We start from the raw sequence: 20,835 nt of genomic DNA, 5'->3' as shown, positions 1-20,835 counted from the left end.
CTTGTCACTTTTAACTTTGGCTTCTCAAACTTAGAGGCTGTGAAAAATAGTGCGTTTGACAGAAGCATGGATAATAAGGGAAGAGTTTGTCATATATAAAACACGGCTGGGATGACAGCCACACCTTGGGTGTGACTATGTAAAAGCTACAAATCACCTTGGTTGTTGAATGAAGTGATAAGTTGACATTAAATTGGAAGACATTAAGAGTCAAGAGACAATAAGGGCACCTGGGTGGCTCAGTCGGTTGAGCGTCCGACTTCTGCTCAGGTCATGATCTCATAGTTCGTGGGTTCAAGCCCCGCATCGGGCTCTGTGCAAGCTGCCAGCACAGAGCTTGCTTCAGATTCTGTGTCTCCCTCTCTCTCTGACCCTCTCCTGCTCACGCTGTCTCTGTACCTCTCTCTCAGAAATAAATAAAAAACAATAAAAAAAATTTTTAAAGAGAGAAGAGCCTTGGTTCACTATTCTTTGAATAGATAATATATTAAATAGATAACAACTCAAAAGGTACAAAGGGGTAGATAGCTAAAAGGTTTCTTCCTAACCCTATCCCCCAGATTTCCAGTCCTTTTCTTCAGAGGCAATAATGACCTGCATTCTTTCAGAGCCATCTCACACATGTGTGAATATGCATGCACACACAGACAACTACTCCACTCCTCTCCCATTTGTTACACCACGACAGCACTCAATGGTGTCCTACCCTTTGAGTTTTTGACATAACAATATATACTGGAGACCATTTTCTGTTGTCACAATAAGGTCAGTGAACTACAGCCCAAGGGTCAAATGCAGGTTTCTGCCTATCTTTGTAATACTGTTGTTTTTTTTAACATTGAAGTATAATTAACATAAGATGTTATATTTGTTTGAGGTGTACAATATACTGATTCAACAATTCTGTACACAACATTACACCAGTGGCACCATGGTAAGTGTAGTCACTATCTGTTACCATACATTATTACAATATTATCTACTATATTTCCTATGTTGTGTTTTTTTTAATCTCTGTGAGGTATTTATTTTATAACTAGATCCCCTTTAATCCTAATCCCTTTTTACTGGAACACCACCATGCCCATTCATTTGTCTATCGTCTATTGGTGCTTTTATGCTGCTCAGTGAGTTTGAGTAATTACTACCAAGACCTTACGGCCTGAAAAGCTAATGATATTTACCATTTGTATTTTATAGGAAAAGTTTGGGGACTCTGTGGTGAAAGGGAATCCTGATTTCCTTTTTCTTTTTTTTAAGTTTGTTTATTTTTGGGAGGGGTTGAGGCAGAGAGCAAAGGAGAGAGAGAATCACAAGCAGGCTCAGCACTGTCAGTGCAGAGGCCAATCTGAGGCTTGAACTCACAAACTGTGAGATCATGATCTGAGTAGAAATCAGGAATCAGATGCTCAACTGACTGAGTCACCCAGGCAACCCTGATTTCTTTTTAAAGAGTTGTATGATACTCCTCTGTAGAAATGGACCACAGTTTAACAGGTACCTTACTGATGAGCCTTTAGAAGGTTATTTGTTTTTTTTAATTAATTTACTTATTTTGAGAGAGAGAGAGACAGACAGACAGACAGAGTGCAAGCTGGGGAGGGGCAGAGAGAGAGGAAGACACAGAATCTGAAGCAGGCTCCAGGCTCCGAGCTGTCAGCATAGAGCCCGATGCGGGGCTTGAACCCACGAACCGTGAGATCATGACCTGAGCCAAAGTCGGACGCTCAACCCACTGAGCCACCCAGGCGCCCCTAGGAGGCTGTTTTTAATCTCTAGCTATCACAGACATATGTTAATAATAATATGATAAACATACAATATGTAATTTTGTATGGATGTAAGTATAGTTACATTAAAAATTCCTGTAAGTAGAACTGCCATGTTAAAGAGGGTGTACATTTGTAATTTTGACTGATACTTCATATGCTTCAGAAGCAAAGGTGGAGAGTGCCTGTTTCTCCATGCTCTCAGGAATATGGATTCTCATCACACTTGTTTCCCTATTCGAATAGAGATCTGTCTACAATAAGCCAGTCTGCATATCAGGTACTTGACTAGGAAACTGAGGAGCCCAGTTCTGCAGGAATTGCAGTTTCCACTTGGAATTCCCGTGGATGCGTCCCTTGTTCCCACATTCCTCTCTGTCACCTCTTTGCCAGGACCACTATTTCCGAAGAATTCTTGCTTCTTCTCCAGCACTTTATTTGCCACATCTAATAACGTGATAATTTAACAGCCAATCAAGAGGAAAAACAGCCACCTGGCTGCATCCATGTTCTGTCCTTTTCCATTCCACACATAATTCTAGAAGGTTGCAACAGCAACTTGATAACAGTTTATATTTTGCATTTAAATGTTAATTTGTTTCCCATGGAGCTCCACAGACTTTGTGGACTTTCACATTAAGTAAAATTGATGACTCTCCCTACCTAGTTCTTGAGACGGTTTAGTTACCCACAGTTTTTAATGATCCTAAAATATACTGCAATGAACAACTTTATAAATGTAGTTTTCCTTGTTTAAAAATGACACTGGGGCGCTGGGTTTGCTCAGTTGGTGAAGTGTCTGACTCTTGATCTCAGCTCAGGTCTTGATCTCAGGGTTGTGAGTTCCAGCCCCATGCTGGGCTCCATACTGGCCATGAAGTCTACTTAAAAAAAAAAGACACAACACCCTAGCTGATTTATGCAAGAAAAAGAAAACATTGGCCTACTTAAGGGTATATGTGTATATGTATCAATTGATGAGTAAATCAACTGATCAGTCTGTTAATCTATCCATTTATCTATCTCTTGTCTTAAAAAAATATTAAAGATGCCTTTTTTAAAAAATATTTACACAAAGTTATGAATATTTTGGGATGAAACTCTGGCCAGTTGATTGATCTTCATTTGCTTATCTCCTGAGTCTGTGGAAATGATCAGAAAGGATCTGGAAAAATCCACATCGACTAGGGGAAAAAAGCATTATATTTTGGGGATGAATAGTACTCATTGCTATATTCCTATTTTTTTAATTTTTTTTTTTTAAATTTATTTCTGAGAGAGAGAGAAAGACAGCGTGAGCAGGGGAGGGTCAGAGAGAGTAGAAGATACAGAATCTGAAGCAGGCTCCAGGCTCTGAGCTAGCTGTCAGCACAGAGCCCAATGCGGGGCTTGAACCCACGAACTGTGAGGTCATGACCTGAGCCAAAGTCAAACACTCAACCTACTGAGCCACCCAGGCGCCCCGTTATATTGCTATTTTGGAATGCAGACTTTATTGCCGCTGCTGATAGATTAGCAGCTAATTCCTCCTAAAAGTGTTCGTGTTATCCCTTAGAACACAATGACAACCAAACAAAACCCCCAAAATCAAAAAACAAACAAAAGGGGCACCTGGGTGGCTTAGTCGGTTAAGCGTCCGACTTTCGCTTAGGTCATGATCTCGCGGTTCGTGGGTTCGAGCCCCGCGTCGGGCTCTGTGCTGACTGTCAGCTCAGAGCCTGGAGCCTGTTTCAGAGTCTGTGACTCCCTCTCTCTCTGACCCTCCCCTGCTCACGCTCTCTCTCTCTCTCTCTCTCTCTCCTAGAAATAAATAAAACATTAAAAAAAAATTCAAAAAACAAAAAACCCCCAAACAACCCCGCAAAAATAAAACCCTGGCTGCCCTGAAAGCAAGACTGGGGCAAAAGAGGTAGGGCAGGAGCCTGTGGCTTTTCTACATGGGCCTGTTTAATGTTGATTTTTGGGTTTTTTAAATGAACCAATAAAAAAAAGCCCCTAAAACCATACCAAGCCCTGGCCGGGACTCAGGAAAGCCAGGCGCCAGTCCAAGACATTTCACTGGGGCCTCCTATAGATCACCTATGTTCCCTGGGTCTTTGCTTCTTCTCGGTTAATATAAAAGAGGAGGTAAATGGCTGATGATCTCTGATGCCCCTTCTAGATCTTTAAGTCTATTTTCAACAAGACTTTCACGGCAAGTTATTTTAAAATCAATAGCAAATGTTCCACATCCAAGCAAAGTGTTTTGTGACTTCTGCAATTTAAGAATTAGGCCACTTGCGGGGCACCTGGGTGGTTCAGTCCATTGAGCACTTGACTCTTGATTTTGGTTCAGGTCATGATCTCAGGGCTATTAGGTTGAGCCCTGCATAGGTCTCTGTGCTAAGTGTGGAGTCTGCATAAGATTCTCTCTCTCCCTCTCTCTCTGCCCCTCTCCCCAACTTGTGCTCTCTCTCAAAAAAAAAATTTTTTTAAGTAAAAAAAAAAAGAAAAAAAGAAAAAGATTTAGACCACTTGGATTTTTCATTTTCCAGAGAGGTTTCCATACTCTGAAGCAAGAAAAACACCAAGAAGGTTCTCATTTGGGGAGAGGACACCCATGTTCACTCCCTTCATGCAGGAAGCATCAGCTGTCGCCAGCACCTATCCTCCAGCGATGCACACGATACACACACACACCTGAAAAACCGCGGCTGGTGTTCCACCTTATTTTCTTCTAAGACCCGCCGCCTTTCTCTCTGTAGCTGTTCAATCCTCTGCTTTTGTATTTCAGCTTCTTCCAAGTTCCCTTCTTCTAGAAACCTGAGACATTAAGGGAAAAAATAAAGCAACACAAATTCTAAGAAAATGCTGTACTCATTACTTCTAGAATTATGTATCTAAGACTGGATATTCAGAATGCTTCCCTATAGATAAAACCCCCCTTCAACCTTTAAAACCATATTTTGAGGTAGTTAGGGAAGACATTATTATTTTAGAGTGTGTATGTGTTTGTTTGTTTTTTTAAAAATATTTTATTGTCAAGTTGGCTTACATATAACACCCAGTGCTCATCCCAACATTTTTTTTTTTTAACATTTATTTCTGAGAGACAGTGAGGGACAAAGCATGAGTGGGGGAGGGTCAGAGAGAGAGGGAGACACAGAATCTGAAGCAGCCTCCAGGCTCTGAGCTGTCAGCACAGAGCCTGATGCGGGACTCGAACCCAAGAACCGTGAGATCATGACCTGAGTCAAAGTCAGATGCTTAACTGACTGAGCCACCCGGGTGCCCCTATTATTATTATTTTAAATATTTATTTTTGAGAGAGATACAGAGAATGAGGGAGTGGGGGGGACAGAGGATCCAAAGTAGGCTCTGCACTGACAGCTGCGAACTGTCGCTCCACGCTGTGACAGTGTGGCTCAAACTCATGAACCAGGAGATCATGACCTGAGCCAAAGTCAGACGCTCAACCGACTAAGCCATCCAGGTGCCCCCCAAGATATTATCTTTTGAATGGTGACATATATGTGGCTCAAAAAATCAGATCTATAAAAAGGAATTTGTCTCTTTCATCCTATCTCTCATCTCATCTGTTTCCTCACCATGTAGCCTTTTGCCTGTAGCCTCAGGGTACACCAAACTTTTGAATTCTGCTACCCAATAGGTTAAGAATTAGTATGTCAACATGTTTTTAAAAATATTCATTTCTTGGGACACGTATGTGGCTCGGTTGGTTAAGCATCCAACTCTTGACTTCATCTAAGGTCATGATCTCATGGTTCATGAGTTAAAGCACCACATCAGACTCCATGCTGACGATGCAGAGCCTGCTTGGGGCTCTCCTTCCCTCCCTCCCTCTCTCTGCCCCTCCCCTGCTTGCTCTCTATTTCTTCCCCCAAAAGAAACTTTTTAAAACATTTTTGAAAATATGCATTCCTTTCCGTGAGAAAAGCCTCTTTTCATGTATTTAAGGGATATCTGCATTTTCTACTTTGTGAACAGTTCCTTTTCCTCTGCTTATTTTTCTAAATGAGTTAATCTTGATTTCTGGAACCAATTCATGAAATGAGTTGCAAATATAGATTTCCTAGTTTTTCGTTTATCTTTTTGACTCTGGGTATAAAAATATTTTTTTACTTTGCCATGAAGAAGGTTTTTATTTTTTTAAATAAAGTCAAATATATAATTTTTCTTTTTCCTTCTGGGTTTTGAGTCTTAATTAGGCCCAAGGGCAAAGATAATTATTTCCATTTTACAGAAGAGGAAACTGAGACTAAGAAAGATTACACAGCTTGTTGCCAGCAAACCTAGAATGTGAAGTTAGGTTTTTATGCAACAAAATAATTTAAATCTGAGGTGTAAGGGGGTTGGGTGTTTTCCCTCTTTCAATTACAAAGTTCTATATTATTGTAGGCATTAAAACTCTTAAAAATAAACACTTTTGAGGGATATTTCAATAGGAATAAGGCTTTACTGATGAATAAAGGCCAGGCCACATATAGAATTAAGCTGGGCTCCGTTCCTTCCACAACATGACTGTTTCCAGTCCTCCTAGACCTCTACTCCTAATGATATTGTCTCTCTCAAGCTCCTCTGATGGCCTGGGAGTTGTTAATAAGACTTTTCCTAAAGAGTTTTACATCTTTGGAGATAAAGATCTTTACAAAATTCTTACCTTTGGTCTGGTCTAAATCGAGTGTCTGTAGGTGGTAATAAAGACTTTGACAATGGATCCATTTCATTTAATTCTAGGGCAAACTGGGTGAAGCCATAATATTGCTCATAGCCTTTTGGCATGGGATCTAAAAGAAAAAGAAATCATTCATTTCTAACTTCCCTTTCATTTACATTACATTTTAATTCCTTCACCTTTTTCATCTCATTTCAGCTATTATTTTTTCTCTCTCTGCTTTAAAAATCTTGCATTTATATTAAAACATCCTGGCTAACAAATAGGTATTGAATGTTCCTCTATAAATCTTTTTCTCTGTAAGTTTTCTTCTACCTACGAGGATAAGACCTCTTTTATGTGGTCAGATAGGGAATTTATGTAATGCCGTGAAGTTTTTATACTGTGGAAGCTGTAAAAATAATTTGTTACAAAAATAAACATGTTAAAAAGAACTCTGGCTCCATGTTTTCCTGACTAACAAGGCTCTCACTCTGGAGAATCCGTTTTTCATTTGAGAAATGTCAAATCCTCCTGGAACTCTGTCCAGAACCTAAAATAGTGCTGAACCCATAGAAAGTGGTCAATGTTATTCTTTTCTTCCATTCCTGCTCTTCTTCGTATCAAGTCTTGTCCCTCCAAATCTTACACATTTAAATTTAAAACTAACTCAGCGGAAGCCAGGAATAGACATGGGATTATACAGCAGAAATACTGCCAGCTGGACCTAGAGGGGACAGAATGAAGTAAGGCTGATGGACTGCTGGCATTTTACAGGATGGGACCATCAAGTTATACAGCTGCAAGCATGTGTTATCCCGCAAGAAAAGGAAAGAACCAGTGGGAAGGTGATTCAGAGATCATCAGGGCTACCATTGCCACCACAGGCCCAGACTCCACAGGCCTGGGGAGGGGGAGGGGGGTGGGGAGGATGCCTCTACCCCTCAAAGGGTGGAGCCACTGCCACAGTGTCAACTTGCCAGGCTGCCACCACCCAGAGCCTTGGGCCTTGGGGAAAAGGGCCACTTCCCAGGTGGATCCGGAGGGCGGGGCACCAAGCCAAAAACTATCACCTGCTGTCTTAGGATCCAATGGCATGTGCTTTACTGGGTTTTGGACTCACCTGGGACTCATCACCCCTTATTTCTTTCCTATTTCTCCTTTTTGGAGGGGGAATGTCGATCCTACACATGTCCTGCCACTGTATTTTAGAAGCATATTTTGGTTTCAAGGGTTTACAGCTGGAGAAGATAAATTATACTTCCAGCCTCACCCATACCTGATTTAGATGATATTTAGCTAAGACTCTGGATTTTACTCTTTAGAGTTGATGCTGGAATGAGTTAAGACTTTTGGGGCTGTTGGGATGCAATAAATCTATTTTGCAGGTAAGAAAGGTGTGGCTTGGTGGGGGCAGCGGCAGTGTTATGAGCTGAATATCTGTGTCCTTCCAAAACTGGTATGTTGAAGCCCTGCCCCTGGTATTGGTGTCTGGAGAAGGAGGCTAAGGAAACAATTAAGGTTAAATAAGGTCAAAAGGGAGCAGACCTGATCTGGCAGCTGTCTGCAAGCCAAGAAGAGGCTCTCACCAGAACCCAAATTTGCCAGCACTTTGATCTTTGATTTCCCAGCCTCTATCTAGAACTGTAAGAAAACACATCTCTGCTTAAACCACCCAGTCTGTGGTACTTGTCATAGCAGCCCAAGCAGACTGATGTAAGTGTATTGCCCTAACTCGAATCCCAGCCAAAAACCAAGCTTAAAACACATAGTTTACATACCAGGTAAGTCAAACATAGGCTGATAACATCCACTCCTAGCCTTAGCTGGAGTTGCTCTCACATACAAATACAAGAGCTGTCCACGAACCATTCTGTAGACCCAGTTTCTGAAGCTTCAAGAGTCCTTTCTGTCGAATTTTAAGTCTAATTCTCTGTCTGTCCTAATTATAAGCTTCCTACTGGGCCTGGCAAAATCCAGCCCTGTCTCCCAACCACTGGCTTGGGAGAGGCTCTCCCAAGAGACAGTGGGTCTTCTTGAAGACAGACCAGGGATGCTCATGGTCAAGGCAGAAAGAAAGTCAACGAGCAACAACAACAAGCATAACAGCTCACACGTGTGCTTTATGAAGGTGCTACTTCAACATCCGGAGGGGATGGCAGTTCTCATCTCTGATACATACTTTAAGCAAAGGGTAGTGTCTTCCTGAACTTCTAAAGCTAGGAAGGTGGCCACTGGTGCCAATTCATTTTGGCTTCATTGCCACCTCTGTGACAGTGGATGACATATGGGTGCTACCCAGTGAAAGAGACATTGTTGGTTGCTTACCGTACAGTCACTTCCCTTTCTTACTTGCTAATGAGGAACTGCTCTGTCCATGTGGCATTGTATCCTCCCTAGGGGTCAAATCTAAGCCCATCTGAATCTCTCCTGCCTACCAGGTTGCCCATGACTGGGTCAAGAATGGATTTGGGTCTACTTGAGGATGACAAAAACTTAATGACACATTTGCTGGGGGATCCTAGTAAGTATTTCATTTCTGAAGAAAGAGAGGCCCAAGAAAGGAATGCTTTTTCCCTCACTTCTCCCCTGATTGGTGATATGATATTAAAACATGATAAATGTTTGACATCCATGAAGGGAAACATCATTGCTACATTGGGAGGGACAGAATGTGTCCTCAATGGTCTGTGCTCTTGACACAAGTAAGTTGCCTGTATAACAAACATGGGCCCATCCGATCCTTTCTTTGTTAAGGAATAGCACACATCCTAATGATTTGAGTCACTATTAGGATGGTTTCGTTTTAATTTGTTTTGTTTTGATCAGCCCAAAGCATTCTCATGGTGAGAGAACCATCTCAGAATGATGGTTTTATAATATGACCAAGACTTAGAAGATGGACAAAAGTCTTAAAATGTTTTGGGGGACATGTTATGAAGGTTTGGCTTCCCTAGCCCTTTTTCCCCACAGCTGCTTCAAAGGCTCAGTATTTTTCTAGAATTACAAGCGACCTCAAAGTGGTTAATGGTATTGGATGAATCCGGGAGACCCCTGACTTTTGTAGAAGCCCAAGGTCACTCTTCTTGTTACTAACAGTTTCCTCTTTATTCATTCTTACTCTAGAATGACTTCCTGTACTTCACTAACACTCCTTAGTGACCAGGATAGGCACAGGAGTGGTGTGTGTGGCCTGGAAGATTTCCTCAGAGAGTGACCGTGGATTAAGTGACCAATGGCTTTGCTCCAAGATTAAGAACCCAGGACCTGGCGGACCAACTGAGGTATTGTTGATAAGCATAAGGATGAGGCTGAGATGATGAATCCTGAATGAAAAATAGGCTGGTTGCTCCAAGGGAGTTCAAAGCAGGCAAAGGCTAGAGACACCAGATAGATACTGCTTGCAGCCCGTCTATAGTTCCTCTGGCCATGTCCCCCCACCCCTTGCCCAGAACTGATTAACCCAAGTACTAACTTGCTCTCCAGACACAAGTGGATGAGGAGGAGCCACCACAGTAGATGCTTTCGTGCCATTTCCCGAATAGCCGATGCACGGCTTTTCCACTCTTGTCAAATACCGTACCTTCAATCTCACGGGCATTAGTGCTCCAGTATTTTGCCTAGGATTCAAATAGGAGTTGTCTGTTTAGTATTTTGGGGTCAACTTATTACAGGTATTAAGAGGAAAAGCAAAGGAAAGAGAAAAAAACCCCACAAGAATTAGTTTGCTGGTTCTGGGTTCTGGCTTTTTAAAAATATCATACTTTTAATTACTTCAGAGAAATTAACAGCTAAGTCTCTATTTACAGTGTGCAACTCAACAACAAACATTTGGGAAAGATATGGGTTTTCTCCCTACTTTTGCTATATGCAACGTCAGAAGGAAAGGCTCAGGTCTCACACACTGGCCGCTAAGCCCCTCCTCTGGAATACCCATTCCCTGGATGTCAGTGTAGCTCTGACTACTGCAATCAAAGAGAGAAGTAATTTGTAATTTTTATGTTTCTAGATGGGAACTAGACAGTTTTTCATAAACCAATGAAGGAGGCTCCTTAAAATTGGTCGTAATAAAGCAACCAATTTTCAGGTTCTCCTATTATTCCCAACCCCCGCCCCCAACTAGATTTGTTCACCCAATCCATTGGAACCTTCGACAACCCTTATTAACACTGTGGCTTGGTCCTAGTCTTAGAGCAGCTCGGCTCAGCTCAACCTTGTGGGTTTTATATAGTACCACAAGGTGGCCAGCAGAGGGTAGTCTAACTCCCTAGAGTTGGGTTTTTTTTTTTTTTTTCAATCTCCCAATTACCTGGCTGCCCTAAAAAATCTCTACGAAGGAACGGAAGGCATTATTTCATAAACCAAAACCCCTAGTGCTATTTTTAGCCAAAACAGAATCCACATTTGAGAACCAATAAAGTTGAGTGGCATATTCGGGCCATATTTTCGTGGTTTGGTTTCCCCCTTTTCTGTCTATGGGGGAAGATGGACGGAAGGATGGAGTACAGTGGCATCAGAGAGCGGAAGCAGAAATGTAAACTGCAGGTCTCTACTCATGTAAAAATGGAGGAAAGCAGCAATAGACACTGTCTAGGCTCTTAAGTGTGTTGTGAAGAAGGAGTCCGATTTTCTATTACAGATATTTGCTGACAGATCCAATGCTGGGGATACAAGGGGATGCCAGAGAGGAAGGGTCATGCTCCATTGGGAAGGGCCACATCTGCTTTCAGAGACTCTTTCAACACCAAAGGTACACCCAGTGTTCCAATCCCCTCATCTCTTGTAGCCATAGAAATCTGTTCTCTGGCTCTAAGTGTGTGAGTACCAGGTAGATGGCAGAAATGGGATTTAAGCACATTTCCTTGGGGAATATGCTGAGAACTAGGTGGCCCTCACCTGGCTCAGGGGTAAGTATCCCTGCACCATATTCCCTTCTCCTTTTTTTTCTTTTTTTTTTTTTGCAGAGAGCCTACGTGAAGTTTTCAAGGCATAGTCATTTTTATTTTATGTGAAACATTACTAGCTTTTTATCATCTACATCACAGTCTGACTTACAGGATATGATAAAGACCCCCATCCACCTCTCCATAATGTCCCCCCCCCCAGGCTACAGGTGGTGCAAGAGATACTGCATGAAATGCCACAATTAGAGCCTAATCTCTCAGCTTATGATTTTGATCTTAATTAAATGCAAATATTCCTTTAAGACCATGTTAAATACATGAGAATTTTAAGGGCAAGTGCAGTCTAAGGGAATTGAGGCACTTGGAAAGCTAAGCAGACTATTCCATGCTTCTGTCTTTGGCCAATCTGTTCATTTACCCTATGAATGTTCATGAGCCTTTCCAGACATCAGCCTACAGCAGGGAGCAAGATTAGACCAGGCTTTTGCTTTTCCAGAGTCAGGGTTGGTGAGGCGGGTGTAGGGAACAGAAGATGAAAATACATAAGTAAACCAACAGTGAGCACGCTAACTAGAGATGGGAATAAAATCTTTGAAGAAAGTGGGATATTATAGAGAGTGACTGACAAGACAGGGCCGATGATGGAAGGATCCGGGGAGAGGGGCCCCAAGCAGGAGGAAATGGAAAGAAAGAAAGGCCAGTGTGGTCAGAAGGGGAGGAGGGCTTGGTGGGAGCTGAGGCTGGAGAGGAATGAGCGTGTTTGTGTGTGTGTGTGCAGGCGCACATATGCATGTACAGGCAGGTGTGTGTGCGTGTTCATACACGTATGGCCACTGTGTGGAGGTGTGTGCGCTGCATGGACATGTGTTTGTGTGCATGCGTGCACGTGTGTGACATAAGGGGGGGTGGGCAGTGCATAGGGCACAGGGCCTTGTGGGCCATTGTCAGGAGGCAGGCTTTTACTCTGGGAAAGACAGAAGTCGTTGGAGGATTTCCACGATATACAGCATGACTTTTTTTTTTTTAATTCTAGTAAAACATAAATAACAAAATGTACCATTGTAACCATTTCTAAGCATACAATTCAGTGACACTAAGCACATTCTCAATGTTGTGCAACCATCATCATTTTATATTTCTAGAACTTTTTTTAGCTTCCCAAGCTGAAACTGCATACCCATGAAACACTAATGGCCATTCCCCAACCCCCCCCCCGCCCAGCCCCTGGCATCACCATTCTACTTTTTGTCTCTATGAGTTTGGCTGCTCTAGGTCCCTCGAAGTGGAGTCATACAACATCTGTCCTTTGCATTACTACACTTAGCATAATGTCTTCAGTTCATCCATACTGTAGCGTGATGAATTACGTTTTAAGAGTCCCTCTGGCTGCTGCACTGAGGACAGACCACAGCGGGGTAAGCGTGGAATGAGGGGGGCTAGAAGGGCCACAACCCTGGTCCAGGTGAGAGGGGTCAGGAGGGGGGGAACACCAGGGAGCCCCTGCCAGTGTTTGCCTGATGGCACAAAGCTGAAGGTGAAAAGTTCCCCCAGGATGTCCTGTGCCCCGAGGCCCCAGCTCTGGCAAGGCCTTCCCGGGGGTTACCTTTATGAAATTCACTTTGCAGTAGCAGGAGTCGTCATTCAGGTTCTTGATGACAATCTCCCCATAGTGCTCAATCCATCTCTGCCCGCTTAAGATGTTATGGATGCAAGAGGTCACTTTGTTCCACTCGAAATGATCTCCAAAGCTAAAAAGGAGGAAATGGTAGCATCAACAATTCCCAGAAGAGCCAGCAGCAAATGCAAACAGATATCACAATTAAAAAAAAAAAATCACATAATGAATTACTCCTTCCTTCATTTCCGGAAACAACACTGACTGAGTGCCTAAGCCGTGCTGGGCATTCTGACTTCCACTCCCCCGGGAGGCATACGTGTCACAGAGGGCAACAGCACGCTGGAAGCCGCCAGGGACTTCACCAGAAGCTGGTGATCTCCTCGAACAACCTACTCTCTCCTATGACACAGGAGAAAACTGAGAGCCAGAGGTGACTTGCATAAAGTCACCAAACTAAAAAAAGGAAGAGGCAATGGGGAAGGTGGGGGAATCTTCCACAATCTGCTATCTACACACAGACATGTGTGCATGCACACACACACATGTATGCGTATATACATGCACATGCATACATATGTGTATATGTATGCATATATGTATATGCAGAGACACATATCTATTTTATATATAAATCTTTTTAAAAAAAATTTGTAATGTTTATGTTTGAGCTTATGACCTGAGCTGAAGTCAGATGCTTAACTGAATGGGCCACTCAGGTGCCCCTATTTTATATATATCTTAAGATACACATATCTTAAATTTTTTTACAATGAGAAAATATTCAGACTCACAGAGTCATACAATAATTTCAAGGATAATGGTAATAAGACCACTTACATGACGTGTACTGTGTGCCAAGTACTCTTTAAAGTGCTTTACGTACATTATTCATTTAATCTTCACAAGCCCTGCCAAGTAGGTGGTTTATTTCTCGTGTTTTATAGACGAGGGAACTAGTGATCAGAAAGGTTAAGTAACGTGCCCAAGGATTTGCAATTAGTAAGTGGCAGAGTGAGTCCTGTTAGCCTAGTCCTGGAGGCCACACTCACAGTCATTTGGTTTTGTAAATGAGCATCAACAATCTCTGCAGGATCAAGACCATATTTTTCTTAAAAGGAATTCTGATAGTGAGGTCGGACAACAATGTTAAAGCAAAACTACCATTCTTAATTTTGTTAGAAAATGGAAATGAGTTTTCAAAGAGCTTCCGTTCAGGGAACTTTGGTTTCCAGGTAGCATTTCCATTTGAAGGAGAGAAAAGGTGAGCTTGTCGAACTGAGGTACATTTGGACTTACTGTCAAATGAAGTAAAAGAAAACAGCCGTACACGCAGCACCATGGGGGACAATGGGAACCCCATTCCTAAAATCTATAAAGTTCCTGAGCACAGAAGAACTTACGCTGGCAGAGTCACATGGGTTGTGCCAATGGGAACAATTTCCATGGATTTGCCCCAGAATTTGTTTTTCCATCTCACATCTGAAATGAAATACCAGTTGGTACATATTTAAAAGGAGAGCTACACAGATCAAAGAATTCTTAGGCTGGATAAGTGATCAACCACTGTATAGAATAACCTCTTCATAATGAAATTCATTATCATACAGGATAAGGTTTCATTCAATATACGCACCAATTGGGTATCTGGAACAGAATCGGGGGAACTAAAATTATAAGATAAGGTCCCTCCCTTCGAAGAAGTCACGGTATTAAAGGGAGACAAAAGTGAAAACAAGGAATGCCTGCCAAGAGAGGCACAGGCTGGAACTGAATAGGTTTAAGAAGAAATGGAACCACAGAAGTAGGAATGACCAACATGCTTGGAGAAAAGCATCAGAAGAGGCCTGTCTGAAGGGGGCACCTAGACTGGGCTTTGAAGAATAAGCAGGAGTTCAGTAGACAATAGAAGACGGAAGCCAGCTTGTTCAAAGGAAGAAAGGTATAAGAGAACATGGTGTGATTCTGTGCTACAGGATTGTTTAGTAGCGAGACGAACAGGAAGACAGACTGAGTACAAAAACAACGGGCTCTAGAAGCCAGGCTAAGACAACTGGTGTGGATACACTGGGGGAAAATGAGATGTTTGGTTAGAAAACTCATGCGATTAGATACAGACTTTGCAGAGAGAGTTGGGAGCAATACAGAGAATGGCCCAGGAGCACACGAGATGAGAAGCAAAGCGACAGGTTACGAGACTGCTGTAACCGCTCCAAGGTTAAGTGAGGGTGAAGCAACCTAAGGCCAGTAGCAGAGAGACAGAGAGAGAGAGAGAGAGAGAGAGAGAGAGAGACAGAGAGAGAGGAGAGAATGACCCCAGAACCGTGGAAGAAGTGGAAGTCGAACTAGCCGACAACTTAGATGCCGACGGCGAAAGACAGGGAGAAGTTGTAGATGGTTTCATATTTTTCTCATTTGCATAAAGGGTGGCACCAACTGGGAGACAGAAATGGAAAAAGGACAGAGTAGAAAGAGAATTTTAAAAAAAGGAATAGGAAAAGAATGACAGAGACGTGCGGTCCCTCTGGCTGCTGCATGATAATTCACAGACCACAGGGAAGGTGAAAGGAAGGAGGCCGAGGCCGTGATGCGGGAGAGGGATAGGGCTGGGGGCAGGCAGCCCCTGGCCACATTCCACTTCTATAAAATATTCATAATAGGCGAATCTATAGAGATAGAAAGTAGGTAACGGTTTGCCTAAGGATGGAAGAAGTTGATGGAAATTGGAAGATGGCGTGGGGTTAGATATTGGCTAACGGGTTTTCTTTCGGAGTGATGAAAATGTTCTAAAACTGATTGTGATGATAGCTGGACAACTTTGTGAATATACTAAAACTCCGTGAATTATACCTCTTAACAGGCGAATTGTATGACGTGCAAATTATATCTCAATCAAGTTGTTACCAAAAGAAGATAATTTGCTGTTTAAAGCAAAAATAGTAATGTTGTATTGTGGGGTTTATAAAATACATAAATAAAATGTTATGTTCACAGTAGCACAAAGGTTACAGGTTAGGAGAGGGGAAATGGAAGGGCACTTTTTTTTAAATTTTTTTAATGTTTTATTGATTTCTGAGAGAGAGAGAGAGAAAGAGAGAGAGGCAGTGTGAGCAAGGGAGAGTCAGAAAGAGAAGGAGATACAGAATCTGAAGCAGGCTCCAGGCTCTGAGCTGGCAGTCAGCACAGAGCCTGACGCAGGGCTTGAACCCACGAACCGTGAGATCATGACCTGAGCCGAAGTCGGACGCTTAACCGACTGAGCCACCCACGCGCCCCTGGAAGGACACTTTTGTAAGTTTCTTACACTGTATGTGAAGTGGCATAATATTACTTGAAGATAGACTATACTAAAGATACATAATATAAATCCTAAAGTAGCAACTAAAACAATGAAACAAAGAGGTATAGCTACTAAGCCAATGAAAGAGATATGATGGAATAATAGAAAATACTCAGTCCCAAAGAAGGCAGAGAAAAAAAATGGGGGGAACAAGAACAGATGTGACAAACAGAAAACATAATAAGAGAACACATTTAAACCCAACTTCATCAATAATCATAAAAAGTGTAAGTGGTTTACACAATCTGATTAAAAGGTAGAGAAATGTCAGAGTGGATTAAAAAGGAAGAGTGGTGCATGGGTGGCTCGGTCAGTTCAGCATCTGACTCCTGATTTGGGGTCAGGTCATGAGCTCACAGGTTTGTGAGATCAAGCCCCACATTGGGCTCTTTGTTGATAGCACAGAGACTGGTTGGGATTCTCTCTCTCCCTTTTTCTCTGCCCATCCCCTGCTCACTCTCTCTCAGAATAAATAAATAAATTTTTTGAAAAAAGCAAGATTTGGGAGTTAGGAGCCTATGGGAGTAGGTGGGATAGCCCAGAAAAAGGCTGATGAGAAAGAAGAGATGGAGGCTGAGGAGAATACTGTTGTGTACAGTAAGGGGCACACAGAAACTACTTGGGAGAAAATCCTTTCCACTGCATAATACATAACTTAATAATAATAATAATAATAATAATGTGCTTCTGGGGTCAATGACTCTTAGCAATTAGGAGGTTAGAGATTTTTTAAGAATTATTCCCAGACAGTTTCAGTGAAAGTTAGAGAAGTTTGTAATCAAGCTTCAATTCTAAACTTTAATGGCAAAGATTCAGAAAGGGAACTATGGTACTTGTAACCTAAACTGGTAATATTATCTCCAGAGAGAGGAACTGAGTGGCTGGAGACTGGGGTAGAGGAAGGGGATTTTCTTTTTTTTTTTTTTACAAAATATTCTTTTGTATCTTTTAACTTCTATGGATTTTTTATTAAAAATTTTTAATGTGCATTTTATTTTTGAGAGAGACAGAGCATAAGCAGGGGAGGGGCAGAGAGAGAGGGAGACACAGAATCTGAAGCAGGCTCCAGCTCTGAGCTGTCAGCACAGAGCCCGATGCAGGATTCAAACCCATGAACCGTGAGATCATGACCTGAGCCGAAGTCAGACGCTTACCCAACTGAGCCACCCAGGTGCCCCTATAAATTTTTTTTAAAAAGGCAATGTGGTAATTCAGATGTTATCACTGTTAACAGAGAAAAATGCTTTAAAAGCTGATGTGTGCTCATTGTTTGAAAACACAGGATGCTCAATTTTTCCTTCTAAAGTACACTCTAACTTTTGAATAAATATATAACTTAACAAAATTAATTAAGCCATTTAGGAAATATTTGCAGTCTTATTTATTCTTCAGACCAACACACCCTCCTCCTAAATCCAAAAATATAAACTGAATATAGGGATAACAACCCCCAAACCAAAAAAAAGTCAGAAATTCTAAAATGTGATGTTTAGAAATAAAATTACGATTTTCAAAAGAAAAATAAAAAACACACAAAATCCTGTTGTGTAGACTCTGATAAATGCCTGTAAATATTTAGTGTCTCTTGAAATACACAAGGCATGTCAAGTGGCTATGGAATTAGAGAAAAAGTTATAGGAATAAAATGGTGGTGGCTCAGACACAGATGGAGAAACCTTTTTTTCAGGGAACAACTAAATTATCCTCCTGATCCCTTAATTATGGAGTAGACAAATATCAGTAATTGTTCAGAGATGAGAGGCATGAACACCAAGTGGTGTAAATCCATCCGACAAAGCCCAAGTCCAGGGCCCACTTTTGATCTTAACAAGCACTTGTAGTAGTTCCTGAATAAAATAAATCTATAACATTACAAAAAAATGATGGAGGCCAAATATATTAGCACATTACCTTGCCAGAAAACAAAATTTCCAGACTCAGCATGACATGCAGAGATAGGTGGATGGTGGCTGACCTAATGGAAGTAAAAGCCAGAAAACAAAAAATTAATTAACTTTTGTGTCTCATAAAATGCATTCCTTTGCCCTTGCCTTGAGAGGTAACTGTGCACTAAGTGAATGAAAACTTTAGTTTTCCTTCAACAAGTCTGTCCTCAAGAGGGCGCTCCTGATACAGTCAGTCCTGACTTGCTCAAATTCCTTAGGCCTAAGAAGAATAAAGTGAATGGAAGCCTCTGGAAGCCCTGGGAAAAACAGCCAAAGAGGCAAATGTTGAGGATAAAGAAATATTTTGAAAGGTGTGAAGCAAAAGCAGGGTCAGGAAAGGGCACCTGTTCATAAACCATATAATCTGACATTGGCTACCAATGTCAAAATCACTATAAGCTGTTGTGAAAGAACCTACCAATGTTTTAATTAAGATGTCAGATAATAGATTTTTTTAGAATCTATTCTGAGCAACACTAAAATGCTCTGGCTCAGATGCTGCTCCTTTGAAAGCTCTGTATCACAAAGCCGAGCCTCTTTTCAAATCACCTAAAAGACTGATTAATCCAAGATAATGTTTTAAAAGAATAATGTTTCTATAAAAAAGAGCCAGGGCACCTGGGTGGCTCAGTTGATTAAGCATCTGACATTGGCCCAGGTCATGAACTCGTGGTTCGTGAGTTCAAGCCCTGCGTTGAGCCCCATGCAGGGCTCTGTGCTGCCAGCTCAGAGCCTGGAGCCTGCTTTGGATTCTCTGTCTCCCTCCCTGTCTCCCCCTCCCTTGCTCATGCTCTGTCTCTCTCTGTCACTCAAAACATAAAGTAAAACATTAATTATTTTTTAAAAAAGAGCCAAATAATTATTGAACAAATGTTAGGCAACTGCTAAGATAAATATTTTATTCATTTTCTGTCAAGATAAAAATATCTTGAGTAAATATGTAATTTTGTTCTAGGAAAGAGAATCCCTTGGAATGGAGACTGTTGCCTATTGCCCTGCAAGTTTTGTCACTGGGGTCATTACTTCTGTTTATTCACTAGTGAAGAAGCTAAAGAGAAAAGGGCTCCTGAGTTGGATTTCCTCGTTATCTTAGTAACTCCAGGCATGTGAGTGGTGTATGTACCGTTATTAGAATTCAGCACCAGTAAAACCAAAGTAATGCTGCCAGCAGCGTCTCAAAATTTCTGTGACTTAGCTGGTTCTTAGTGAAGTATCTTACACTTATAGCATCTAGCATAACACCTTCCTATCACACAGGAGGAGACCAAATCCAGAGAAACTAATATTTCCCAAACACACTGAGAGGGAAGAGAGGTGAAACCCAGCAGTTGTGATGTATACCAGTGGTTTTCAGTGAGGAGGTGACTCATCTTCAACCGCTTGCCTTGCTCTGGCCCCTCAGCTGTAATGAGGAATATGGTACAAAAAACCACTCATATGTGCCACTCTGCTGGGTGAGGAACCCAGGGATAGAGTCGTGCCACATACACATTTAACTGATGGCATTTCAACTGTACCAGCATGACCCGATTTCAATAGTTCAGGTATCTTTCAGGTCTCAATGAACATAAATCCTAGATCTGATACGAAGTTGGAGATGCAAATTTGCTGTCCTTTGGCAAACCATCCTTTGAATGATTTTTGTTACCACAGACCTCTCCAAACAGACACAAGAAAAGATGTTCAACAATGCTCATCATCAGGGAAATACAAATCAAAACCACAATGAGATACCACCTCATATCAGTTAGAGTGGCTACAATTAATAACTCAGGAAACAACAGATGTTGGCAAGGATGTGGAGAAAGGGGAACCCTCTTGCACTGCTGGTGGGAATGCAAACTGGTGCAGCTGTTCTGGAAAAGAGTGTGGAGGTTCCTCAAAAAATTAAAAACAGAACTCCCTATGACCCAGCAATAGCACTACTAGGAAATTTATCCAAAGGATACATAAATGTTGGTTTGAAGGAACACAAGCACCCGATGTTTATAGGAGCATTCCCAATACCCCAATTATGGAAAGAGCCCAAATGTCCACCAATTGATGAATGGATAAAGAAGATGTGGTACACAAATATAATGGAAAATTACTCGGTGGTGAAAAAGAATAAAATCCTGCCATTTGCAATAATGTGGATGGAACTGGAGGGTATTATGTTAAGTGAAATGTCAGTCAGAGAAAGTTATCACATGATTTCACTCATGTGTGGAATTTGAGAGACTTAACAGATGACCATAGGGGAAGGGAAGGAAAAATAAGATAAAAACAGAAGTGGAGGCAAACCATAAGAGACTCTTAAATACAGAGAACAAACTGAGAGTTGATGGAGATGGGGGTGTGGGGGTGGGTTAAATGGGTAATGAGTACTAAGGAGGATACTTGTTTTATACGTAAGTAGTGAATAAAGAAAAAGATGTAGCCCCTCTCTGTGTCTACAGGATTTTTCAGGGCAATCTACTTCCAGCATAATTTAGAAGCCTAACTCCTAAAATGCAACTCTCTGTTGGCCTTCATTGTCTTCTTTTTTATTTTTTAGTATTGTTATTATTTTTAATGTTTATTTACCTTTGAAAGACAGAAAGAGAGAGAGAGAGAAAGAGAGAGACA

The 20,835-nt window shown here is 41.6% G+C and overlaps 1 protein-coding gene and 1 long non-coding RNA gene across 7 annotated transcripts in view; one reads left to right on the top strand and one right to left on the bottom strand.

The window, feature by feature from the left end:
• Positions 1-20,835, bottom strand: part of OSBPL3 (oxysterol binding protein like 3) — a 191,881-nt gene that overhangs the window by 3,974 nt on the left and 167,072 nt on the right. For all 4 annotated transcript variants that reach the window (XR_013337885.1, XM_077775315.1, XM_077775314.1 and 1 more), the window contains 6 exons: positions 18,194-18,257; positions 14,346-14,424; positions 12,931-13,075; positions 9,899-10,043; positions 6,430-6,556; positions 4,449-4,571 (listed from right to left, as the gene is read on the bottom strand). Coding sequence is in view for 3 of the 4 variants with exons in the window: in XM_077775315.1 (XP_077631441.1) it covers positions 4,449-4,571; positions 6,430-6,556; positions 9,899-10,043; positions 12,931-13,075; positions 14,346-14,424; positions 18,194-18,257 (683 nt within the window). In the remaining variant the exon portion in view is untranslated. The remainder of the gene's footprint in view (positions 1-4,448; positions 4,572-6,429; positions 6,557-9,898; positions 10,044-12,930; positions 13,076-14,345; positions 14,425-18,193; positions 18,258-20,835) is intronic.
• On the top strand, positions 829-19,276 carry LOC144240898 (uncharacterized). 3 transcript variants are annotated; one of them, XR_013337888.1, is made up of 5 exons: positions 829-934; positions 9,550-9,707; positions 11,063-11,173; positions 12,586-12,742; positions 19,184-19,276. It is a non-coding gene; the product is annotated as an uncharacterized LOC144240898 (long non-coding RNA). The 3 variants fall into 3 exon arrangements; XR_013337887.1 differs by lacking the exon at positions 19,184-19,276 and adding an exon at positions 12,998-13,150 and having other exon boundaries at positions 12,600-12,742; XR_013337886.1 differs by lacking the exon at positions 19,184-19,276 and adding an exon at positions 12,998-13,150.

Source organism: Crocuta crocuta, unplaced genomic scaffold (assembly GCF_008692635.1).
Source record: "Crocuta crocuta isolate KB4526 unplaced genomic scaffold, BGI_CrCroc_1.0 scaffold197, whole genome shotgun sequence".
NCBI lineage: Eukaryota > Metazoa > Chordata > Mammalia > Carnivora > Hyaenidae > Crocuta > Crocuta crocuta.
Note: the sequence above shows the minus strand (reverse complement) of the source record. Positions and strands in the feature narration are given on the sequence as shown.